The sequence below is a fragment of the Schistocerca nitens genome, chromosome 2, assembly GCF_023898315.1.
Source record: "Schistocerca nitens isolate TAMUIC-IGC-003100 chromosome 2, iqSchNite1.1, whole genome shotgun sequence".
Lineage (NCBI taxonomy): Eukaryota > Metazoa > Arthropoda > Insecta > Orthoptera > Acrididae > Schistocerca > Schistocerca nitens.
The window spans coordinates 1,060,762,012-1,060,789,666 of NC_064615.1; the positions used below are offsets into that span (position 1 = coordinate 1,060,762,012).

The following is a 27,655-nucleotide window of genomic DNA, read 5'->3' on the forward strand; positions in this document are numbered from 1 at the left end:
TGGCCAACAGCAGCAGCAACAGCAGCATCAGCAGCATGAGGCTCATGTGGCTAGCGGTGCTCGTGGTGGCCGTGGCGCTAGGGGGCGCCCAAGCCGGGATCGGCGACGTACCGGGTAAGTCACCTGCCTCGGAGTGCACATAACATCTTCTCCTACATCTCCCATAAACTCCTTCCGAGTTTAATGGCAAGCGTCCGCCAAAATGGAATGCAATTAGAAAATTAACTAACGTTTCGAATCAAGGAGCACAGTGCTGTAGATGGTCACTGCACTTGCACTGAAACGATTTTATTTTAATTCGTTTCGTAAAAAGCACGTCATTGGATTCTCATCAGTTGAATGCACAAAACTTTTATTTAGTGAGGCCTAAATGCAACTACAAATCGGGATAAAAAATTAAATAAATCAGTCCTTACAATCATAGCTCAGTGTAGTCCAGATGATGACTCCTGATTAAAGCTTTAATGTTATTTCGCCTCACCCGATAGACATCACAGCATTTCCCTCACTTGAATGATATGCATTTACATCCTTCCACTGAAATTACTAAACTGTGATAGCGAATTCCATTAGGAAACAGCTCAGGAGCAAAGGAAACCAGAAGATTTATAATATCGAAGAGTAAACTAACATTAAATATATCCAACAGTTCTGGCACTAGATTTGTCTCTTCCAGAGGACATTATCAGTGTTGATTCTCTCCCTTTTCCTCTTTTTTGTCTACAATTGTGTCACTATAAATCTGTGTTAACGCCACAGTCACTTTCATCATTTATGTCTTGCTCTCTGCTTAGATTTGACAAGCATCAGTTAATGTCTGCTTTGTTTGAATAGAAGCCTTATTCGTTAGCTTCTACTTTCAACTCCCAAACCCATTTGTCTCAACTCCTCTCTGACACTGATGACTTTACTTTCTCCGGGCTACCAGGTGCTATGTGTTGTCTTTTGTGATTTTGGAATAAGCTCAGCGTTATTGCCTCTGACGTTATAATGAATGTTGATGTTTACCCTCTAAATTTTTCCAATGCAACTCTGTAATTCTGGCTTTCCATAACAGATAAAACTAAACCGAAGTTCTGAAGTTTCAGTTCGTAACACAAAAGTTTCTGTCTGCTTAGTCGGGAGAGTTGTATCACTGTTTGTAATGTAAACAGTCCTTATTCCGCTCGATAAGAGTATTGTTGTCTAACCTGCTACTTTCACCCTAAGTCGTTTTGAGTAAATAAGACTGAATTATGAGTAAATAGCGCTGTCAGGTAAACTCGACCATTCCCTCGCTGTGCAATTTTGTAATTGTTGCACAGAGTAGTTTCACTATAATTTGTTGTTCCATGTACCATTCTTGTTCGTCGAGAGCAGTCAGCACTGAAGAGCTTCGGCAGTCTTCGCGAGATTAAGCAAATTTGTTTCTTATAGTCATTACTTGTTCTACTACTTCGGTACCATTTTATAACCGTGCCTCCTATTCGCATCTTTTACATCCACTGACTTCGATTCTCTGCGATATGTTTATCTTTACAGTCTTTATTACCTATTACAATCAGTACCCCATAATGAGCCGTTCATTATCAAATTTATTATTAATCCGTGACTTAGGAAATGTAGCACCGAGTTATTTATTTGTCGTAGTAGATATTTGCTAGAAGACTCTTTACCTTCTGTTTAATTTTAGCTATTCATTTCACACTCTATTTGTGCATATATCTTTCGCATATGGTCACTGTTTATGCTTCTTTGCTATGATACCCCCCAAAAAACTGATTTCCAATTAGGGACTCATGTCTGACATGAGATCATTTATTCTTTTGAACATGGCTGTTCTTTAGGTACTCAGCCAAAACGTCAGTGCTGAATTCATTCGTTTTCACTTTTATGCTTAAATTTTAAGCTGATTGTAAGCATATATAAGTATTTTTACTGTTTAGCTCACTATGGAATGAGTATAATACTTCTCATGTTTACTACGTACTGCACAAGAAAAGTCGTAATAAATTGTCACGTATACCTTCATTTGCTCTTTGTTTTGTCTTCTCTTCATCTCATCTACATTCCTGAAACTTTTTCTGCTTGCTCCCCCTTCATGCTTTTTTTTCTTTTCCTTAACTTGTGTGTTAAGCAGTTACGTTGTCATAAAGCTTTTCGATCATTATGCAGAGAGTGCGAACATTCGATGGCATAGCTCTCGCTATGGAAAAAGTATAATACTTCTCATGTTTACTGCGTACAGCAGAAGAAAAATCGTAATAAATTGTCAGCTATTCCTTCAGTTGTTCTTTCCTTTGTCTTCATCTCACCTACCTACCTGAAACTTGTTCTCCTTGCTCCCTCTTCATATTTCTTTTTTTCTTTTCGTTTTCAGTTACAATGTCATAAAACTTGTCGATCATTATGCAGAGAGTGAAGACCATCCCCTCATTCGAGAGGTAGTGTGGTTTCGGGTGGTATATCGGATGTTGTCGTCCTGTAACGCAGGCTAGCGAGGCGAGTCTGACCGCTTTTCTCCTTGTTTTCCGCAGCGGACAAGCCCTTCCTGATGAAGCAGCGGGAGGTCCTACGACTGTTCAACAAGGTCCACGAGCCCAACCGCTACAAGGAACAGGTCGAGCTGGGCAATGCCTATGAGCCTCTCAACAGCCTGCCTCGCTACAGGGTAAGCTCTCCTCACGTATCTGTATTCCTATAGTATAAAATGAATTGTCTCTCCCACATACTACAGTGTGAGTTTTGTAGTAGCTATCTGTGGAGAGCAGAGGCACTAGTGAATCATACGGACTTCTAGTATTCCTACATCTCAAATCCATATGCCAAATTAGAGATTCAGAAGAACTGGTGGCTTCGACGAGGTCGACGGTTCTGTGCAAGAAGCAAGTGGATGTATCCTTTTAGACGATGTTCTCATGGGAACCTCGCACGTATTGTTCAAATACTTACGAATTTCCATTCTCATAAGTTGGCTCGCGGTCTCGGGTGCGTTAAAACCACTATGAAAATTGCTTACTTGTTAGACTATGTAGGGACATTTTCCACTGTAAGGACTTTCCATTAACAGGCAAGATCAGAGTGTACCACCCCGTTGATATCGGAATCACTAGACCACTAGCTCTGTTGGACGAGAATGAGAAGTAGGGTCTTGCTTGTTCAACGAAACTAGCCGGTATTTGTCTGAAATGATGTAAAGAAGCACCAGTCAGCATGGTCGGTCGGGTAAAGGAATGTCTGTCCTGTGCATTACCAACAGTGGAAGTTCGGTAATGTACCAATTTTCAATACCCTTGTCATAGAAGGCAGCCGCCAGTGCTTTCCGCTAATTCTCGACGCAGGTCTACAGCTCGTTGTCTGTGTCAAAATGTTGCCTTGATAGTCAGCGGTACGTGCGAGCAAAAATGAAACTCAGGGGGTCAATTGCGGTCTGAATTGTGGGTGATTAAACTATTCCCACTGAAAACGCTGTAGGAGGATCTTCATTGCCCCTGCAGAGTGCAGCTGAGAATTGTCATGAAGAAGGAACGGCGTGACAGCTGTGTTACGTGGGCTGCACATCTTCAGGCGAAATTTCCCACCAGTCCCTCGTACTTGGCGGGAGACACTATTTTCTAGGTACATTCACGTGCTCACTGTGCGCTCAGAACTGAAAAGAGCGTTGTGACGCGACCCACGGGTGTTCTACAGACACTGCACAAAAGATCTGTGCAAAGCTTCATCGGATTTTTACAGTGGTTTCCATTTCCCGACCGATCGGAACTTACTTTCTTGATAGCCCTCGTACCCTGATTTGTAATCAATAGTGTTACGAGCGACAGGAGTTTATATTTTTTGTCCATTGATCCTGAAGTTTTTATACCAGTAATACGGTTACATCTTCAACTCTCAGGGTATCTTAATGTTAGAATAAGCTTTTCGTTTTACTACCCGGCGTTTACCCGGCATTTCCTCGTTCGCTGCTTTCATGACTCGAAGGCAAAGCCTGCCAAATTAAGCAAATCGGTTTTTCGTAAGTTAAGCGTATTGCAAAATCTTGTACGAGAATGCTTGTAGTGTTTGCCGGTGAAGAATATTTGTGCAGATGCTTGTTTGTCTCAAGTTACTGAGGGTGGGGTGTTGTGATCTGCCGCCCGCAGAACTCGGCCCCAGTGAAGCAACTGGTGCGCCTGTACCGCGCCGGTTCGCTGCTGCCGCGCGGCGCCATCTTCACGCTGTTCGACGACACGCACCGCGAGCAGATGATCCTGCTGTTCGAGTCGCTGCTGTACGCCAACGACTGGGAGACGTTCCTGCGCACGGCGGCGTGGGCGCGCGACCGCGTCAACGAGGGCCAGTTCGTGTACGCACTGTGCGTGGCCGTGCTGCACCGCGAGGACACGCGCGGCGTCGTGCTGCCGCCGCCCTACGAGATCTACCCCCACCTCTTCGTCAACTCCGAGGTCATCCACGCCGCCTACAAGGCCAAGATGAGGCAGGAGCCCGCCGTCGTGCACATGAACTTCACAGGTCAGTCGCTCCAACAATAAGGGCCAACCCAAGGCATATAAAGCACTCCAGCTATTCCTACGTTCCAGTTCTTCAGGGGTACTCGGACGTAAATATCTGTAACGTTCCTCCCGGGGATATTTCACGCAGCCAGCCCCTTTGGTTACGTTAAAATCTCACCTCTTATGTATTATTTCACATTGAAATCGTTATTTGTATGTTCAAAATGCTTCAAATACTAAAGTAAAGCGACGTTTCGGTCGTGTTCCAATGGCCTTCCTCAGGGCAAAGACTAACTAGCTAAGTTTTTTTACTTGAATTACTTGAAGAAGCACAGCAACTAGCCATTTTTTATAGTTCTTTATTTACTGCAAGATGCGTTTCAGGCTTTCGTATATCCATTAGTGGCGAAATACATCTACATCTTCGTCACTTGAAGATGTTGAGATGCCGAAACGAGAGTTCTCATAAATACAGCTATATAAAAAGTAGCTGATTGCTGCATTTTTACAACTAATTCAATCCTCGACCAACGAGCTCAGACACCATTACTAGGCGACTTTCATTCTTTACTTCTGAAATCGTTATTTGTACGTTCAAAATGCTTCAAATACAAAAGTAAAGCGACGTTTCGGCCGTGTTCCAACGGCCTTCCTCAGGGCAAAGACTAATTACTTTTTTTTTTTTACTTGAATTACTTGTAGAAGCACAGCAGCCCACTACTTTTGGTAGTTCTTTATTTACAGCAAGATGCGTTTCAGGCTTTCGTATATCCCTCAGTGGCGAAATACATATACATCTTCGTCACTTGGGTGAGATGCCGAAAAGAGTGTTGGCATAAGTAAAGCTATATAAAAAGTGGCTGATTGTTGTATTTTTACAAATAACTCAATCCACAGCCAAGGAGCTCAGCCACCATTATTAGGTGATTTTCTTTCTTTACTTTTTCTTCTCACGCTTCTAAGAGTTACGTCCTGAACTTGGAATGCTTATTTTCTGTTTATGGTACAAATGGCTCTGAGCAGTATGAGACTTAACATCCGAGGCCATCAGTCCCCTAGAACTTATAACTACTTAAACCCAACTAACCTAAGAACATCACACACATCCATGCCCGAGGCAGGATCCGAACCTGCGACCATAGCGGTCGCGCGGTTGCAGAATGAAGTCCGTTTATGCGTGTTCAAACTTTTCTTCCTCTGGTAATCACCACAGACCTTCCGCTTACATTTTTTACTAACAGAGTCACGAAGTAATGCAGCACACTCGTGGAAACACAAGAAACTCACCAGCAGACGATAACTTCGAAATAGACTGTATAATTATAAAAGTCATGAGTACGTGTCTATTAGTAGGCATTTGGGAAGAAGGCAGCTATATCAAGCAATCATTTTAAAAACCTCATTTATCGGGGGACAATAGCGTAAACAGCTTTACACAGTGATCAGGCAACTTTATAGGAACAAATAACTTTTTGTGCTATAATATCTCAAATACTGTTCTCAAAATGACTGCCATTGCGATTAATAACAACAGGTTATAACAACTTACCACCAAATATTTGTGTGTCAGCACTTAATTTACGACCGTAAATCACATAACCTCTGCCGTCCCTGTACGTATTTATACTCCTTCAGGGAATTTATTGATGGCAGTACTGACTCAGTTAGAAGAAACTGCAGCGTTCAGTTAGTGAAAGCTAGACGAAAAATCGATGTACGCTACGATGGGACTTGCTTAACAGTGATCACAAATGTGTGCGTTTTAAGCAGATTTCATTTTCGATAAGCTTCCATCTGAACTGAAAAAAGAAATTGAGTGCTAGATCGCAAGTATTCAAAAGCAAGTTGAAAGTTTACCTTCAGGCACAGTCCTTATATTACATACGGGACTTTCTCACCGTAGATGTATTTTAAAAGAAGAAAATTGGTGTGTTCCATATTAGACACAATATGTGACCGTTGTTCGTCGGTCTGCAATAATCCGTTTATGCGCCAAGACGGCTACCAGTAGCCTGTAAACAGTAATCTGTCACTGCAGTTTAGTACATATGTGACTAGTGATGGGCTAACGAACATGAGTGTCTACAGACTATGTTGTTTTATGACATATGGATGTGCGTGCTCGCACTATGAACAGCGTCACCAAAGTATTTAATATTAATGACAAGGACACATAAATTTGACAGCTCATTTTAGGTTGACATGGCCTAATAGCCGTATGATCTTCACTTGATAATGGCCTAAGGTCGAAATTGCAATCGTGAAATAAAGGAAGTGTTACAGTCAGTGACGTAAATATTATTGCTTTTATGAAGTTCTACATGACTGTGAATCCCAGGTATAAAAGGTGCATCCCTTTAAGTCTGAACTGGCTGTTTTCGTGTACTTAGAGGCCAATAAAATAAAATAAACCCTTGCAATATTGTAGGAACGATCCGCAACCCGGAGCAGCGCGTGGCCTACCTGGGTGAGGACTTGGGGATGAACTCGCACCACTCGCAGTGGCACATGGACTTCCCGTTCTGGTGGAAGGAGGACGAGTACGGCATCAGGAAGGAGCGCAAGGGCGAGCTCTTCTACTACATGCACCACCAGCTGATCGCCCGCTTCGACCTCGAGCGCCTGTCCAACGACCTGCCCTTCGTCGAGCCCCTCTACTGGACAGAGCGCATCAAGGACGGCTTCTACCCGCAGACCACCTACCGCGTCGGAGGGGAGTTCCCCGCCAGGCCCGACAACTTCGCCTTCCACGACCTGCAGAACATCAAGGTCCAGCAGATGATCGACTACACGCGACGCGTCCGCGAGTGCATCTCCCAGCAGGCCGTGATCACGGTAGGTGTGGTCAGCCGCGCAAGTACATGGCTCGCTTGTACCGGGTGCACAGGTTCCAGTTACACTTGCATAGAGTTGCTCTTACATTTGATGGAATTATAGGCATAACTCAAGTCCCGATGGTTTGATTCTCAATTACCAATACATTGTGTTCCCCTCATAACAAACCCTGCTCGACGTCATACTGCAATAACCGACATGAATAACTGTACTCTGTAGAGTACGGTGAAGTGCTCGGCAGAGCGTACTTCCCACTGTACCATTTATTAGGGCTTCTTCCCAGTCCATTAGTGTAAGGAATTCGGGAAAAATGATTGCTCAAATCCTCTGTAGTTAGTATAATCTGACCTTCATAAACTCTTAGCAACTATCTTCAAGTTCTTGCCAGTCCCAATTTCTCAAAATCTCCATAATGCTCCCTCGTGGGTCAAACAAACCTGTGGCCACTCATGGTGCTTCCCTACTTTCTAAACGTTTAATATCACATGTTAGTCCTATTTTCTATGGGTCGCACACACTTCAGCAATTGCCTCGCACAAGTTTGTTGTAATCAATACCTTTTGTAGATTAATTGCATTTTCCCACATTCGTACCAGTCAAACGATGTCTGCCACCTGCTTTACAACGACTGGGGCCTACGTGACCATTCCATTTTATATCTCTACATATTATTTCACCCAAGTATCAACTATCAGTCGATTGATTGTAATTCAGACTTATGGTATTGTATTCATATGTTACTAAATTGTTTCGTTTTGTGGACTGCAGAGTTTTATATTACACACATTAACAGCTAGTAGTCAATCTTTGCACCAATTTATACACGGACTTTTTCAGACAGTACTTCATTATAAACAATCCCATCATCTACAAAAAATCTGAGGTTACTAATAATATTCCCTGGTAGCTCATTAACACACAAGATGAATAACGAGGAACCAACAAACTCTCCTGGGGCACGCTTGAAATTACGTATACGTCTGTTGACACCTGCATATCCCAGATAACATTCTGCATCCTCCCTTCCAGGAAACCCTCAGTCCAGTTGCAAACTTCATTTTATAGCATTGTGTGGTATTGAGTCAGTTGCTTGTCAATAATCAAGAAGAACGGCTAAAACCACGCTGCTTTCAACCATTACTTTCAGGGTGTAACGTGAGATATATGTGAGCTGTATTTCGCATTTGTGTCGCAGTGGGTAGTTCGGTACCGTGAACAATCTTCAGTCCACATCATCGACGAGAGAATCCTCATTTGCTGGTCTTGTACTGTCTAGTTCTCTACTCCGTTGTTCACAGACTTCATTAGGCACTCCCGGACAGTTCCATGATAAGACTACAACTACCAGGTACCTTTGGCGTTGGATAACAATGTACGACAGCCAACTGCTACCTCAGAGGTGAGGGACTATATATTCGCTTACGCGCTCTGTGAACAAGTTTCTGTGAACGAGTTTATCCTTACGATCTTCTGCTAACAGCTTATATTTCGTTGTACACTTAAGGCTTGAAAACGGGAATTTAGCAGAACACGTTACATGAACAATACATTATCTGCCGTCGCAGTGATCGCTTGTGCAAAATCGTCCATTCTTCCCAAGAACACTTCAGTTCCGTTAACAGTACTTTTAACCTCCTGCTTTGTGAGGGTCTACTGTTACACGTAAAACCGAGCAGCTACACTCTCCCCATCTCTTTATTACTGGTAGGAAAGGGATTCTCAGCTCGCTCTCCCGTTTCCTGTCTGTGATATCAAACATCAAGCACCGACGGAACTGGCCGTTCACAGCCTGCTTAAATGACGAATTACGGATATTTAGGTATCCTATTGTGAAAACAACTTATCTTTTCACTACGCAAACTTGTTTCGGCACATTGTGCTATCATTAGTGAGTAGTTTTATTGAGGTATTAATCTCTAGAATCTTAGGATTTTCTTTACATTGTTGTATAGGTTACCATATCTTCCTTATGGATATAGTTCTCGTGTCCATATTAATGTGTTGCAACGATACACCCAGTAACACGGTACACGTTTTTAACGAACAACACTCGTTGAACTTCACAAAACCCATACGATAATAGTTAAATGTTGAGCCTGTCAGTACTGCACGACTTGGTCCGATGATATTGTGCTGTGCAATAGCCTCATGTTTCTTATTTTTTCCGAGTATTGCAGAAGATTTGTTTAAAATCTCATTCACATATATAACTATAGTTTAGGGGTTCCTTTTTGTGGCCCTTGTAGATAGTTTCATTCATAAATCTGCTTTCTAAATGTAAAGTTACTATGGTTGGTCAATTTTAAACTTCTAAACAGCCACAAGAGTGGCAGTTGATTGTGGCGTCTATCACACCGCTACTGATGCAGAGGGTGATTCACTTTGAATTTCTGCTCTGTCACGCAGGAAACCGGTGACCTGTACAACATCAGCAGCCCGGAGGGCATCAACGTCCTTGGAGAACTGATTGAGCCGTCCACCGGATCGAAGCACCGAGAGTACTACGGCGCGCTCCACAACTACGGCCACATTATGCTGGGACAGATCACAGACCCCAAGCGCAAGTTCAACGTGAGTATCCCCCAGCTGTTCGTCAACAAGTCTTACGCACTCTCCACATCCCAGTAGGGCTTTGCAGCAAACACGAGAGAGAACTAAATGTTAAACAACTCAGTAGTCTTCCAATTGTCTTGAAATGTTTGTTCGAATTCTGACGACACGTCTACCACATGTCAGAAACACCGAAGAATTTCGATGTGCATGGTAGAAGGACATTAAATACCATTCTCGACACGTCTTTCCGTGCAGGCACCGTTCACAGCAGTTTGTCGCGTCATCGACGCGGCAGTCCGAATGTTAGTTGGAGAAACTGTGGTTCTCCTAAAGTTGACTGCCCAAACGATGCAACTGCGACACCGATTACGGAAACCCGTCCTGTCCAATACTTATCCAGTGCATCAGCCGGTACATATCTTCACTTGAATTATAAGCCTGTATGCTTCTACCTGAATAGGTCTTTGTGCTATAGAGCTACAAGGAGGATAAAAAGATAGTGGATAACGAGAACGACAGCTAGTTCTGCAAACATGCCAAAAGTCTAGTTTCCTGACATTGCACAAATTGGTATCACAAACATAGATTTATGCAGAAATGGTACATATTGAAGTAAAAAGGTGATGAGTGAGTGTAAGCTATATCTTGACTATGAGAGAAGGATAATATAGCCGTACAAGTTTGCAATTCCCGAGGAAGCTTTTCAAACGTGGTCAGGTTCTTTCCATTGAATTCAGGGCTGTTCTACAGGGTGAAACTGCAACTAAATAAGTAGGGCATTACCACCAAGTAACTACGGTGTTAGTTGTCGTGTGGATAGAGAGTAGAGGTTTTCTTTTATACTGCATTTTTAAGCTGAAACAAGGTATAAAAGATATATTTGAGACAAATTTGTAATTGGACAAACTTTCTACAAAGAGAATAAGAGTACGTTTCCTAACTCCAACTAGAATCACCGTTAAACTGTAGCATAGAAAAGGCACAGAAAAGTTGTAGGGAATATGTGTAGCCAGTACAACGAAAAATCAGTCCAAAGTAACAAATTTCACTTTTTTTATTCGCCCGATGAGTAGTTTTGGGACGGGACCCATTTTCAAATCATCGTAACATAGTCAAAAATCGTATTTCCAGAAACGCAAAAAACATTTTTGACTATGTTCCGATGATTTTAAAATGAGCCCCGGCCCAAAACTAGTCATCGAATTAATAACAAAAAAGTGAAGTTTGCAGCTTTGGACTGGTTTCTCGTAGCACTGATCAACAGAAGTTGCTGACCCGCTGCTATTCCAGCATGCTGGAAGTTTTTAGACATGTGTAACAATGTGAATGTGGAAGGGCTAGAAATAAATCAAGTGCAAATAAAGGATGTCAAGATTTGCACTTCAGCATCAGTGTTCTGTGTGTCATCAACAAGACGAAAATAATGAAAGCAGAAATAAAAATGGTAAGAAATCGATACCTTGCCTCGAAAAATGATGACAGAACGAAATTGACATTATTCGTAACGAAACATAAGCAACACGGCTGCAGACTTCTACTCTTAAGACCATTAAGATGTCACTAATGACGCTTGTCTGTCTGTCTGCAGATGCCCCCTGGAGTGATGGAGCACTTCGAAACCGCCACGAGGGACCCCGCCTTCTTCCGGCTGCACAAGTACATCGACAACCTGTTCTACGAGCACAAGGACCTGCTGCCGCGCTACACCTGGGAGGAGGTACAGTACTCAGCTCCTATTCTGCCCAGTGCCTAACCTACCTCATCTGTTGCAAATTCTGCTCCTAACTGCTTCGTAATTCCCAAAACACGCTCATCGCCCAATCACACAGATGCTTTCACTGCAAAACAGTTCGATATTCAGAACAGCTGACAGCAAACATAAATAAGACATCGAATGATCTTTGTGTTCTACAGTGGAGCTACTCAAGTCTTCTTGTCATATCTGTGTAAGCCTTTCGCAACTGTATTTATATTAAGCAGCAACTGCGTAGCGTATTAGGCAAGGTATCACTTGCTCCTCTTCCCATTTGATTCACAGCAGGGGGGGGGGGGGGAGGGGAGGGGGTGCGATGGTTGGAGAGTGCTTATACGCTAAGTGCTAAGTGCAATCAGTTATGATAGTTTCCAATAACCATAGCAGTGTTCTCAAGGGTCTAGGAAGTTTTCTGACCAGTGACCTACGTAGTGACTAGAAAGGAGACAGCTAATGTTGTTTCTATACGTGGGGGGGGGGGGGGGGTTTACAGGTTAATGTACTACTCTGATGCTTTACAAAGGTGGCTACGTTGTGACAGGGTTACACTGGCCCTTTGCAGTATTGACCACGTGCTTCTCTAAATGTACCACTTTCGCCATACTTCAGAAACCATGCACTCTTCCATATTTGTCGCATCCGCATGCCTTTCGTGGCCTGCCTGCAACGTCAGACAACCACATTTTAACTATTTAATTGTTGATTGTAGAAGTCAATCTCTCTTCCGTACCTGTCACATCCTCATGGCTTCCATGGCCTGCCTACAATATCAAACAACCACTTACGTCCTTTGTACAACTATAGAATAGTTTCTTATGATTGCACATGAAAATTTTGTAACGAGACATACCTCACACCTCTGCTTTATGCAGCCAGATACAGTAATAGTTGAGTACATTTTCAGTCAACTATATTTCTGTCAGTTTATTTCCTACATTTCTTGCTTGCTCCTGATTACTGTCTAAGTACAAGGAGCTACGCATCCGCTACCTTCTTCTACCAACACGGCGTCAGTATTTTACATCTATTGCAGAAATAACATGTACATTTGTCGTTTATACCTGTATTAATAATTTAATACTTGGAATATGTTTGAAATATTTGCATTGAGTAGGTATGTATCGGCGTTTAGGAGACTACAAACTTCCATACACCACCATTATTATCCATTACGTTACTTTTATCGCTATAGACAGATTCTTTTCGTCAACTTCGGTAAACCCTCTTTATTCAGACCATGGACAAGACCTTCCCTCATTTCTATTAGTCTTGATCTGTGCAGCATCGCAACATCCGTCCCTGGCATCCAGTATGCCTTCATCTTTTGATGTCACCAGCACAAACCAGAAAAATGTTACGAGTCACATGCGTCCTCCCCACCAACTGACCATTTCACACTGCTGCATATTAATACCTCCATTAATGTGTTTTTGCACTCCGTCCGCTCTATTGTGTACAGTATCAGCTGGTCGTTTAATAGACACTAAATGTTCTTGGGATAACTATTTAATTGTTGATTGCAAAAGTCAATCTCTCTTCCGTACCTGTCACATCCTCATGGCTTCCATGGCCTGCCTACAATATCAAACAACCACTTATGTCCTTTGTACAACCATAGAATAAATTTCCGCCATCTTCTCGAGGTATACTGGCTGACCCATCCCCAAAAGGTAATCACCAGCTTAGAAGAACAGAGAACATTATCATAAACATTATTAAAAGACCACATTCTGCACTTTGTCTTATCGAAGATTGATGTCATGTACTCTCTTCATTGCTCATTTCTGAATGTGTCGGTTAAACCTCGACATTGGGGCACGGCCAAGATGTCCCTCACACGCTGCCTTATTCCCACAGCTCGAGTTGCCCGGCACGTCCATCGAGGAAGTCCAGATCGACCCACTGGAGACGTTCTTCGAGTACTTCGACGTGGACCTGCTGAACGCCCTGGACGACACGGAGGAACTGCCCGACGTCAGCATCCACGCCCGCGTGCGCCGCCTCAACCACAAGCCGTTCGTCTTCAGCGTCAAGGTCAACAGCGAGGCCGAGCGACTCGTCACCGTGCGCGTCTTCCTAGGACCCAAGTACGACTGGTTCGGCCAGGAGATCCCCATCAACGACAAGAGGCACTACATCGTCGAGATCGACAAGTTCGTCGCCAAAGGTAGGCACTGCAGCTAACACCAAGTATCAGCATAGACGGGGGAAATACTTAAGACTCTACACTTGTTACGAAATACCGTTCAACCTTAACGCAATGGCATAGACAGGGGAAATACTTAAGGCTCCACACTTGTTACGAAATGCCGTTCAATCTTAACGCACTGGTTTATGACTTCATCTGCATCAAAATTTCTATTCGCATACGCTTTGTTAGTCAGCATAGTTCCTTCAGGATATCGCGATGTCTGCACCTGCACATATGCTCCGAAGGGCACTGTGAAGTACATGGTAAAGGTTAATTACCGCTATAAAACGTGTTAGGGTTTCTTCCCGTGCAGTCGCGTATGGTGTGCGGGAAGTCTTGTCTCTACGGTCCCTACTGGAGTGGAGGGCCTTTGTATATTCTTCTATTCTTCGCTTGAAATGTTGTATGTAGTTAGCGTCAAATAAAGCACCAGCCGACACAGATTTCTCAGGCTCTCGTGTGAGCCACACGAACTGGTGACCATTGGTGCTGCCCTTCTTTGTATTCGTTCAGTATCCCACTTAGTCCTAATTCGTGTGGGTTCCACAAACTTGAGCAATATGCCGCATAAGTACTGTGCAACCAGTTGCCGTTGTAGGATCGACTGAGCCTCTGGGACAATTCTCCTTTTCATTTCCGCAGAAACTGTTACACCCAAGTTTTTATAAGAAGTGACTAATTCCAGTTGTGATTTATTGATATTCCAGTCATAGGATGTTACTTTTCTGTGTGCACAGTGCACAGTTTTTCACTTCAGTGCATTTAAAAGACGTAGCCAATTTTTGCACCAGTTTGAAATTTTCTCAAATACGTATATCATGGTGTTCATCACATCACAGGATTTATCGTGGTATAATTTTGTTACGAACTTTCGGTGCAGCAGATGAAAATAAAAGACGTGAAGGTACCAAACACGTGAAAGTTTGTATCCTTTCACATAGTCAAGGAGGAGGAGGAGGACATTAGAGTTTAACGTCCCGTCGACAACGAGGTCATTAGAGACGGAGCGCAAGCTCGGGTGAGGGAAGGATGGGGAAGGAAATCGGCCGGGCCCTTTCAAAGGAACCATCCCGGCATTTGCCTGAAGAGATTTAGGGAAATCACGGAAAACCTAAATCAGGATGGCCGGAGACGGGATTGAACCGTCGTCCTCCCGAATGCGAGTCCAGTGTGCTAACCACTGCGCCACCTCGCTCGGTTCACATAGTCAAATTATACGAATAACCATCCGAGAAGAGCCTAATGAATCACAAACAAAAGTCTAGACTGGCTGTATCTACAAATATGTTGATAAATGGCAATAAATTAGCAAAAGATCAGAATTAAAATATAAAACAAGCAATTGAAACAATTTCAAAACCATTTACTGTCTTCTCTATTAATTCAACGAAGAATTCCACATCTCGCGTTTACTTCGATTAAAACTTCTATGTTGAAACGCCGTGGTTGATGCATAAAGCTATTCAGTGATGTTTCGTCCACAACTGCTCGAGACACCTTCAGGTATTTGGCAGTTGCTACTTTATCTGTGAAGGTGTCCTCCGCAGATGGGGCTGAAACATCATTCAATAATGTATCACCTTCTCATTGCTATTTTGGATTTACATCTTTTTTACAGGCACGGAATCATAAACCTCTCATCTAGAAAATGTTGGTCAAGTGAAAGGAAATTTGCTGCTGTTCACGTTGGTAACCTATTTACTGTTTAGAGCATTTTCATAGAACTCGTCATACATAGGATGTTCAGTTTCTCTGAAACAGTGAAATATCTCGAAAACTGCACAAGCAATTTGCAGCTAAAATTTGTTCGCCGTAGATGGCGACATTCAGTGTTGTCAAACTCGACCCTGCACTCCACCGCGTTTGTGGAGGCAGGGCGGCAACTTTGAAATCTTAAATGCAGACCCCCGTTTTTATTGCAGATTCGAATTATACGGAAAAATATATGTTTTCTTTCAAACATTTTTTGTTTCGCCAAAGGTGGCCCTGTAATAGGAAAAATCAAAATGGGTAGCAATCGTGTTTAAAAATGCTATACAATAACACTTGAATTTAGCCCCACCTCCTGGCAGCGAAGGTAGGGTAAGAAATCATTTCATAACTTTTAATGGGAAACCCTAATCTCAACGTTCTATTCCTTCGCCAAAACGAAGAGGGGACTGCTCAACAAACCACTGTGGTGACTAATCATAACAGGTAGTGCAGTCCTGTTAAAATTTATGCAATAATTGACTATCTTATCCTCGCACCGCAGAGTTGGGGTGGGGGGATTGATTCAAATATCATTGGAAGGCGAAAATTATGTATTTTCTTCCGTAGACTCCGAATCTGCAATGAAAATAAGTGCTTCCTATTTGACATTTCAATGTTGCCCTTCTGCCCCCTGCACCCACGATGGGGTGAGGGGGGGGGGTCGAGTTTCGTATCGTTGGATGTCCCCCTCTGAAACGAACAGATGTTAATTTTTTTGCATCCTATATGTAGTTTTCGTGGTATTTCAATGCCTTCAGATAAACTTAACACCCCGTATACGGCTGAAATGGATAGACTGATGCAAGCTGTTGGTTGGCCTGTGTGTTTACAGTGAACGCCGGCAAGACCATCATCGCCCGCAAGTCCAGCGAGTCCAGCGTCACCATCCCTGACCGCGAGACCACCAAGGCGCTCACCCAGAGGGTGGAGGATGCCATTGCCGGCAAGGTCCAGCTCACAGTCAACAAGGTACGTCGGCAACTCCTCCAGAAATCGCCCTTCTAGCGTCAGTCGAGATTATGGCTAACGGGTCAACGGGTTCATGGTCAAAGGACAGCCAAAATCGTTTGTGACTCTTCAGGCATAAGGTCCATTGACTTCGTGGTAAATATTATGGCATTTTAGATCACAGACCTGCCAAAGGCGTTTGGGGCTGTATTTATTGTATTTATACTCGAATCAATTAAACGGCTGTGTTCCTTTTAACTGAACTTGTAACTTATTTAGTGGAAGCATGGACGATTCAAATCTTGAACTCTCTGAGGTCTGAGCCCTGCCCCTACTGAACGTGTGACCAGTGCCTTAACTATCACATCAACTCGCTCGGTCAAAAGGACCGAGAGAAATCCGAGAAGGGTCAGCAGAGATATGCGCCTCTCTTCTGTAACACTGCATTAGGTGCTTCTGAATTTTGAACCCTGTGCTCCTAGTTCTGTTGACGGTGCAGCAGATATACGATTCCACAATGCGACACCTTTATTGGTCCAGAACCAGAGACGATTAAGACTTTAATTCACCACAGAAGTGCAGACCACAACCTCTAATAACTAATGAGCTGTAAGGTTCACACTTTGCACTTACGTTATAAAAAAATGGTTCAAATGGCTCTGAGCACTATGGGACTTAACATCTGTGGTCATCAGTCCCCTAGAACTTAGAACTGCTTAAACCTAACTAAGGACATCAAAAATGGTTCAAATGGCTCTGAGCACTATGGGACTCAACTGCTGTGGTCATAAGTCCCCTAGAACTACTTAAACCTAACTAACCTAAGGACAGCACACAACACCCAGCCATCACGAGGCAGAGAAAATGCCTGACCCCGCCGGGAATCGAACCCGGGAACCCGGGCGTGGGAAGCGAGAACGCTACCGCACGACCACGAGATGCGGGCCCTAAGGACATCACACACATCCATGCCCGAGGTAGGATTCGAACCTGCGACCGTAGCACTTACGTTATACATTCCAGGCAGTGGTAAGAGGCACTCCGCACAGTTCACAGCAGGTAACTTTTCATAAATGACGATACTTTGTCTACTGGATATACTTCCTTATGTAGAACGTTTTTCCTGAAATTTTCACAGCTTTGGCAAGAATAGTGTACTATTGACGTCGGTCTCCAAGATGAAACGATTATACAAACTGCCAGAAGGAAAACGGGTTCCGATCACGACCAGCATTAAGCTATTCCTTGGATGAGAAGCCGCTACAACTTTGAGTGACACCTCCCTGTTCTGTTAAAGTTAGGGCAGTAATTTTTAAGTAGCGTTAGTTGAGCTGGGAAGTGTGACAACTCGGCCGTTCTGTGTGATACCCGTGGCTTTACTGACGCGTGCCCTAGTTCATAGCCTTAGTCAACACGCTACAGCGTTAAACACTCTACCATTTGTAATACTTCTTTGTCGCAGATGCGTGTTAAGAAATTTAATAACGGTTGTTGTTGTTTCTTTACAGGACGTACGTCACTGCGGATACCCAGACCGCCTGCTGCTGCCCAAGGGCCGACGTGACGGAATGCCCTTCACGTTGTTCGTCGTTCTCACCGACTACGAGAAGGACAAGGTGAGTTTCCACCTGTTGTTGTTGTCGCCTTCAGACCGAAAATTGGTTTGATGCAGTTCTCCACGTTCGACCATCCAGCGCAAGCCTACTCATTTCTGTATAACTACTGCAACCTTCCGTCCACTTGAACCTTCTTACCCTAGTCAAGCACTGGTCTTCTTCTATAATTTTTATCTCCTCCACACTACATTCCGATAGCAAACCGTTCGTCCCATGATGCAGAAAGATGTAACCTATCAACCGATCGCTGCTTACAGTAAGATTGTGCCACAAATTTTAGTCTTTTCAGTTCGATTCAGGATCTTTTCCACAGATGCGCTATCTACCCATCTTAATCTTCAGCGCTATTCTGTAGCATCTCACTTCAAAAGCTTCAATTGTCCACACTACTACGTGTCACTCACGTATCACTTCCACTGTCCACCCAGCTGCTTGTCATTCTCCTTTCATTTTCGTAAAAGGCTACATCATAGACTAATACATTCAGAAAAGGCTTCGTAACAGATCTTTTCTAAATTAAATTATAAGTAAACTCCATCCGAGCAAACCTCGGAAGGTCCAACAGTACCTTCAGACCGCCGTATCGTACTCAGCCGACAGGTGTTACTGGATGCGGATATGGTGGGGCATGTGATCAGTACACCGCTCTCCAGGCCGTCGTCAGCTTTCGTGACCGGAGCTGCTACCTCGCAGTCAATTAGTTCCTCAATCTGCCTCACAAGGTCTGAGCGCGGACTTCTTGCCAACAGCGCTCGGCAAACCCAGATGGTCACCCATCCAAGTGCTAGCCAAACCCAACGGCGCTTAACTTCGCGAACGGGTGTTACCGGTGTAACAAGGCTGTTGGCACTTAAATTGTATTACGTACCAATTCTGTCTCTTTTGCAGAAACACCTTTCTAGATATTGCTGGTTTTCAATTTATATGCTCTCTTCCTCAGTCATCTCGTTCTACTGCAGAATTCGTGTACTACTTTTAGTGTTTCATTTCATCCTCTAATCGCATGACTTAATTCTAACTCATTCCGTTAACTTTGTTTTAATTTTGTTGATAACCATCTTAAAACCACTTTTCAAGACACTAACTATTCCGCTCAACTGCTCAACCATGTTCTTCCTTGTCTCTGACGGGATTGCGATGCAGCCATCAAATCTCAAAGTTTTAGTTTTTCTGTCCCATATTTAATCCCGTTTCCAAATGTCCCTTTCTTCGCTGTTTTTCCAACTTAAAGACAGAATAATATGGAGGATATTCTAAGCCCCTGTCTCACTCTCTTCTCAGCTGTTGCCCCCCTTTCACGTTCTTTTACTCTTGTTACTGCGTCACCCGCTACCACGTACTCAGTTTTGTTTTTGTTTATTTTTAAACTCCACTTGTTATATTCCTCAAACAGCTTCCGGTGCACGGAGGTAGAGTCGCGCACTGCCTTCGGCACTTATCACCTGGTGCACACCGGATAGGGGACAGTATGGGCTATGATCGCCCGCTGACATTCTCATCGGGTTTTATCTGCTGCTGCGTGACTTTAAAAAGTCTCCCATATAAATTTTAAATAACATAGGAGTCAGTGGACAGTCCTCTCGAAGCCCTTTGTAAATGCGGAAGTTCTCTGATTACACATTACCCACAATCACTGAACGACTCTATTATACGAGAGCCGTTCAGAAAGTGACCTCCGGTTGATTTAAAAAAATACACCAAGTTAAATAAAAATATTTTAATATATACATCTTACAACTACATATTTGCACTATTTTTCTACATAGTCTCCATAGCGATTGAGGCACTTATCGTATCTCTTCACAAGCTTTGAAATTCCTTCTGCATAAAAATCACCCGCTTGTGCCTGGAGCCAGCCTGTGACCGCATCTTTGAGCTCTTCGTCGTCATCAAACCGCTGTGACCCGAGCCATTTCTTCAAATGCATGAAGAGGTGATAATCACTTGGCGCCAGGTCTGGGCTGTAAGATGGATGGTTGATAACGTCCCACTTGAAGGACTCAAGAAGGGCCGTTGTTCTGCGAGCAGAGTGAGGACGGGCGTTATCGTGCAAAAAAACGATACCGGAAGTCAGCATACCACGGCGTTTGTTCTGTATAGCCCGTCGTAACTTTTTTATTGTTTCACAGTACACGTCTTGATTAATGGTCGTACCACGTTCCATGAATTCAACCAACAACACCCCTTTGGCATCCCAAAACACCGTTGCCATCAGTTTTCTGGCAGAAAAATCTTGCGAGGCTTTTCTTGGTTTGGTAGGCGGATTTGAATGTGCCCACATCTTTGATTGTTCTTTTGTCTCAGGGTTCACGTACTTAATCCAGGTTTCGTCACCGGTCACGATTCTGTTTAACAATGGTTCTCCTTCGTCCTCATAACGTGACAGAAAGTCTAATGCAGAGGTCATTCTTTGAGTTTTGTGGTGGTCAGTAAGAATTTTGGGCACCCATCGTGCACAGAACTTACGGTAACCCAATCTTGCTGTCACTATCTCGTACAAGAGAGTCAGAAATCTGTGGAAAACCAGTAGACAACTCCGACATTGAGAAACGTCGATTTTCACGAACTTTTGCATCAACTGTCTGAACGAGTTCGTCAGTCACCAATGATGGTCTACCACTCCTCTCTTCATCATGAACGTTTTCTCGTCCACTTTTAAATAAACGTACCCATTCACGGACAACTCCTTCACTCATAACTCTTGGTCCGTACACGGCACAAAGCTCACGATGAATAGCTGCTGCAGAATATCCTTTGGCTGTAAAAAACCTTATGACAGCACGCACTTCACATTTGGCGGGGTTTTCTATTGCAGCACACATTTCAAACTGCCACAAAAACTAAACTAGCGCAGGTACAACGTTCACTCGACCACGGCTTGATGCCGACTGACCTGTTGAGTGCGTGAACGCACAGATGGCGTCGCTACTCCCCCCACAACCCGCACTGTGACCAATCGGAGGTTACTTTCTGAACCGCCCTCGTATAAGGTATTACGCTTGGTTTGTCGTACATCGCGTTCTATGTTACTTACAGTTTGTGACTAGCCACAGTATGGATGCAGCGCAGACAAAGACGGCAGAACGATTAGCTTTCATTGCTTCTCTTGGCTCTCAAGTTAGTCGACACAGGACGGAGAGCTAGCTGCCCCGATGCTATCCTTGTGCAAACACGGAGCAGTTCTGCCGTGTACACTGCGGCCCCGCCGACTGTTTCTCCAGTATAAACGTGTTTGAGCTGGCGGGGCGGCCCCCTTCGGGGCTTAACTGCCCTCGCATTGGCACCCTCCCAGCGCTGGGACTAAACCGCCCGCGCACTCGCATTCTCCCACTGCTGCTGCGTGCTCCTGTTGCACGCTTGTGTGCTTTCGTGTCCGTAGCCTCAGCGTACCTAAAGTTGCTTGTCGTGGCGACACTTAATGAGAATTAATCTCGTACTGTGAAATCGATAAGTCATTAGGCTTAAGTGCCAATAGCCTTAAGTGACATTAAAAAAAAGTATCTAGATAATGCTAACGGTAGCACGGTGGAGCAGGGTTTTATATAGTTTTCTACGTTAATAACTTTGACGAGTGGTGGACTAAACGAGGTAATTTGGTGCTTTGCTAATATACAGCTAAACATAGGAGCAATTTCGCATAAACACCGACCTACCAGAGATGCGTCGTACGCTTTCTGAAATCTTCTTATGGCATGCGTTTCTCCCTCACTGCGACACGAAAGAGGCGAATGCGAGAACTCAAGAGTGGAACTTAAGACTGATATTTTCATACGGGTCCTTTATTTAGTGTCTAACGCAAGAAGTATCTTTCTTAAAAGAATCATCGACTGCTCCCTAGGCTCACAGAATTTCGTGGTTTGTTTTCAGTCTCTATCTATGGATTGGGCACTGTATTATATGTTAGGAATAGTGGACTTCCAGTGCGAGAAATAACCGGCAGTTTGTCTGTGTTTAGCGTAACACGAAAATCGTTCTCATCGAACTTCGCAGTGGGACTCTGCCATCATATTTTCGTAGCCGTCATTGCATACAGTGAGTCGTAAATGAACTATGAAACACTCGCAGTACAGTCTGCTGTTTAAGAGAAGCTAAATATGTGCATGTCGTCGAAGTTCACGAGTGTACAATATACAGTAACTATTAATGGAGGATATGCTTACAAAAATCACAAGACAAATGCTCTGAATTATAAACAAAAGCGTTGTCGATAACCCTGGTAAATATATACAGAGCTAGAGTTGGCGAGGGGATTGCGAATCTACAGAGAAAAGCGCAAAACTAAATTGTCAGTTGGCATGTCATTCGCCATACATGACTCGCCTGCGCCACTCTGTAATGTAAAACAACTTCTTCCATGAGGTAAGCCGTATTCAGATATGAACTATGCGGTACATATCGCCGAGGAAGTGAGGGCAAAGTACAATGAATGCTCGCCTACGACGTAACACCGCACATTCGGGTGGTGTAGTTAACTACATTGACTCCACATATGGCCGATAGTTCGAATTCGACCGAATTATTTTGAGTGGTATACACCCATCTTTCAGACGAACCGAACGTATACCCATCTTTCAGTCGAATCGTACACATATATATATATATATATATATATATATATATATATATATATATATATATATATATATATATATATATATATATCAGTCGAGTAGTAAGTCTTTTTCATATCTAGTTCGATTCAGTACCTCCTAATTTTTCGTTATCCAATCAGTTCACCTAATCTTCCTACATCCGCAATTTTCGGAAGCTTCTATTCTCTTCTTGCCTGAACTGTTTATCACCCACTTATAATTTCGACACGACGCTACCTTGATGAAAGATTGGCTGACACTTAAATTTATATCCGATAGTAACATATTTCTCTTTTTCATAAATAGTTTTGGTCTATTGCCGGTCTCCATTTTACGTCCTCACTACTTTGGTCATTGTCGGTTAGTGCTTCCGAAAAAGCAAAATGCTTCTACTACGTTCTTTAAATGTCTGATTGTGATATCTCAGGCTTTATCTCATTTCCACGGCATCCTAGTATAATTCGACTAAATTTCATTACCCTTGATCGAGGGAGGTGGCGCAGTGATTACCACATTGGACTCGCATTCGGGAGGACGACCGTTCAAACCCGCGTGCGGCCATTCTGGTTTAAGTTTTCCGTAATTTTCCCAAATCGGTTGAGGCTGATTGCGGGATGGTTCGTTTGAAATGGCACGGCCGACTTTCTTACCCATCGTTTCTTCATCCTAAGGGACCGATGGCCTCGCTGTTTGGTCCCTTTCCCCATCAACCAACAAACCATTACTCATGTTTTGTTGTTACTGTATTTGTCCCTTAACCTTTCTTCACCATGCTAATCATTCCGACAGCTCAGCTTCCAAGTCCCTCGCCGTATCTGATGTAATTACAGTCCCACTGGCCAATATTAAAGTATTTCTTTGGTCTCCTTAAATTTTGAATCCATTTCCTTATTTCTCCTCGGTTTCCTTCATAGATTGCTCAGTGTACGAATGGATTGACATTGGGGAAAAGCAACAGTAGTATCTCATTCCCTTGTCAACTACTCTTTCCATTCATGTTCTTCGACTATTTAATAGTGCAGTCTGATTACTTTTCTAGGCGTAGATGATCTTTCGCTACCTGTATTTTATACCAGCTATCATCAGAATTTCAAGGAATATATTGCAGTCGACATTGGCCAAAAGTTTGTCTTAATCTACAAAAGCTGTAAACGAACTACGTCTTGCAGTTTACATATTCATAATAAAGCTTTCGTAACTATCCAAAGTGCATAATAATTGTTATTATTGACTTCGTCGTTTCTTTAGTAGTTTCGAATCACTGTCACGTCCATTGTCAGATGGAACGAATAACCGTTAGAGTAAGACGAAAATTTTCTGGGTAAAAGTCAAGTAATACATCGAAGGAAGTGATTCTGAAATTTGATGTGGATAAGAATAGCATGTAAACTTCTTCCCGCGTAATCTAAACAGCAGATGTTTTCCGTGGTGTTGCCGTATTTGAATTTAGTAGCCACTGTATACAAAACATAATAGAGCTAAAGAGTAAATCGCAGCATCTTTTTGTAGGACTGAATTTCTGTTCAGTATTTTACGGCATTTTTATCCATTACTTTTGTTTACCATCTCGCGGTCTGTTTTGGACGGTGACGTTCGCTGACCACGTGCTGTGTCTGCCTGCAGGTGAACGACCTTCCCTTCGACTACGACTACGGCGGCTCTGTGAGCTACTGCGGTACCCTGGGCCACCGCTACCCAGACGCCAAACCCATGGGCTTCCCCTTCGACCGCCGCATCGACCAGGACAGCTTCTTCACGAAGAACATCTACCAGCGCGACGTCACCATCACATTCAAGGGCAGCGTCTGAGCCACACCGCCTCCGCCGAACACGCCGCAGAACGCCTGACTCAGAGCAAGGAGACCAGCATCCTCAAAGCATTCCTCAAACACTCGGACGACAACAATCTGCACCACTGCTGCTGAAGTCAGATGTCCAGATACTCGGCGTCTCAACTCAAGAATGAATCTCAATCTGCTACGTACCGGACCAACGACTTTGTATCACTTATCTAAACTTGTTATAAATAAAAATTAATTTTGCTGTATATTTCGTTGAAGCACGCTCTACAGTTATTCTGACGCCTATCCCTTAGCCTAGTAACCCTTACACGTATCTTACAGTATAAATTCGTATTTCCAGTTACCTCATACGTCAACATAAAATGTAAAGGATACATCAATCATTGCTTTGCTCTGAACATCTTAACGCTTTTCTAATGGAACTTAAAAGCGAATACTACCTTCAGAAACAGTGTTACCTCTCCACATGGAATGAGATTTCATATATATATAAAGGAATATAAGAACTCACAGTAATGAGAATATGTTCCAGTATCCAGCGACAAATAACTCAACTATAACAAGAACAGCCACCGATGCATTAACTGCGAAAACGCGTTGTTTATAATGGTACCTGGTCGCAAAGATGCATACCCAGCAAAGAAATAGCTCACTAAGAAATGTCTAACTCTTCGAGATTCAGAGACACATCATACGACTCGAAGATGCTTGGATCAAACTCGTCTAGTTCATATCATACAATTTAATGGCGATTTCGCTTACATCACTTCATATCACATCACAGAAGAAATGCTTTTGTTCATCGTAGATCTACATAATGCGTTAAACTGAAAGAGTCTCAATTGGTGATAAAATTCCTTTCAGTGAATAATGCAGTCATCAGGCGAAACCCAAAATCGTCTTTCAGTGATCCAAAACTCAGCGACTACAGGTCGAGACAGTTTCTAACTGACACTAGAGCGCGATTTCAACGCACAGAAATCGTCCTAAATGAATGTAATGTCAGATATACCTCAATTAAATGTGACAGAACCACATTCATAAAAAATGTGTCGATAGTAATCAGACAAAAATCATAGGATTCTTTAATTATGCATGTTGTTCGTTTTTTGACACCAACATTTCTTCTATCTAGATGTCATCCACTAATATCCTCTACCTTTTTATGCCTCTACGTAATCAAAGTGGCAGGTATCTTCGATAATAACTGTTCAACGTTCTACTGTATGAGAAACCTTACATTTCTCCAGTGTCTAGTTAACAGCTTGTAGTTGTCATATGTGGTAAAGGCTTTCGGTAGGTTTGTAGTGTCTCTTAATTTCTTACTATATTTATTTTATTTACATTTTTATTCACTTCCTTGATCACACCATAGGACCATTACATATAGAAGTACACGTTCTTGAATTTTCATGATGGTCTACTTGTTTTCCTATCTCTTTTTTTCTGTTCCGAACATTAATTAAGTTCACATTGTCAATAAAACTATTTTCCCTTCTCTTTGTTCTTCTACTACCACCACTTTAATATCTAGATAGCAATCTGTCGTTTTCCTATGTCGTCTCTGTCCACCTTCAATCGCGTCTTCCTTTATTGTGACCGAAAGACAGCCTTTTCCCAATTATCGTGAATAGTTTGCAACTAACATTATATCTACTGCTATTATAATGAAGATATAAAGAAACTGGTACAACTGCCTAATTACGTGTAGGGTTCCCGCGAGCACGCAAAAGTGCCGCAACACGACGTGACATGGACTCGACTAATGTCTGAAGTAGTACTGGAGAGAATTGACATCAGGAATCCTGCAGGGCTGTCCATAAATCCATAAGAGTACGAGGGAGTGAAAGTATCTTCTGAACACCACGTTTCAAGGCATCCCAAATATGGCCAATGGTGTTCGTGTCTGGGGAGTTTCGTCGGAAGCATTTAAACTCAGAAAAGTGCTTCTGGAGCCACTCTGTAGCAATTCTGGACGTGTGGGTTGTCGCATCGTCCTGCTGGAATTTCCCAAGTCCGACGGAATGCACAGTGGACATTAATGGATGCAGGTGATCAGACATAATTCTTACGTACGTGTCACCTGTCAGAATCGTATCTAGACGTATCGGGGTTCCCATTTCACTCCAACTGCACACGGCCCGCATCATTACACAGTCGCAAGTTGACACTTGTTGATGGTCCAGCATTGAAATCTGCAGCAATTAGCGAAAGGGTGGCACTTCTGTCAAGTTGAACGATTCTATTCAGTTGTCGTTGATCCCGCTCGTGTAGGATCTTCCTCCGCCTGCAGCGATGTCTCAGATTTGATGTTTTACCGGATTCCTGATATTCACGGTACAGCCGGCCGTTGTGGCCGAGCGGTTCTAGGCGCTTCAGTCTGGAACCGTGCCACTGCTACGGTCGCACGTTCGAATCCTGCCTCGGGCATGGATGTGTGTGATGTCCTTAGGTTAGTTGGGTTTAAGTAGTTCTAACTTCTAGGGGACTGATGACCTCAGATGTTAAGTCCCATAGTGCTCAGAACCATTTGAACCATTTTTTCACGGTACACTCGTGAAATGGTCGTACGGGAAAATCCCCACTTCATTGCTACCTCGGAGATGCTATGTCCCATTGTTCGTGCGCTGACTACAACACCAAGTCCAAATTCATTGAAATCACAATAATCTGCCATTGTGGCAGTAGCAACAATTGCGCCCGACACTTCCTGTCTCTTATAGGCGTTGCCGACCCCAGCGCCGTATTCTGCCTGTTTACATATCTCTGTATTTGATTACGCATACCTACACCAGTATCTTTGGTGCTTCAGTGTACTGCTGTTACAGTACAACATATTACTGCTACAATAACAAACAATGTTTAAGTCGCTAATTCTGCTACCACCACCTAGAATTTTATTCACTTTTTTCAATAAATGCTGCTTCCACTGAAAATTATTTACTATTATCAACATTAATACTAATATTTTAATATTTCTGCTGTGATTACATATGATCAATACGATTACTTTTTGTCTTCATTTTAGTCTGAGATAGACACACATACTCACACTCACACAATTTGGTACTAAGGGTCAAGCAGTATTTTGCTGTCTCCAGACAGCTTGGCGACGTTTCAGAGCACATCCCTTATAGTTCACTG

The 27,655-nt window shown here is 43.2% G+C and overlaps 1 protein-coding gene across 1 annotated transcript; it reads left to right on the forward strand.

The window, feature by feature from the left end:
- Positions 1–13: 13 nt before the first annotated feature.
- On the forward strand, positions 14–24,700 carry LOC126237423 (hemocyanin A chain-like). The gene is made up of 10 exons (XM_049947532.1): positions 14–114; positions 2,517–2,650; positions 4,119–4,488; positions 6,898–7,304; positions 9,711–9,875; positions 11,446–11,574; positions 13,468–13,777; positions 16,386–16,522; positions 18,010–18,117; positions 24,333–24,700. Exons 1-10 carry the CDS (start codon positions 36–38, stop codon positions 24,516–24,518), a joined length of 2,025 nt encoding a protein of 674 aa, XP_049803489.1. The 5' UTR covers positions 14–35; the 3' UTR covers positions 24,519–24,700.
- Positions 24,701–27,655: the final 2,955 nt, after the last annotated feature.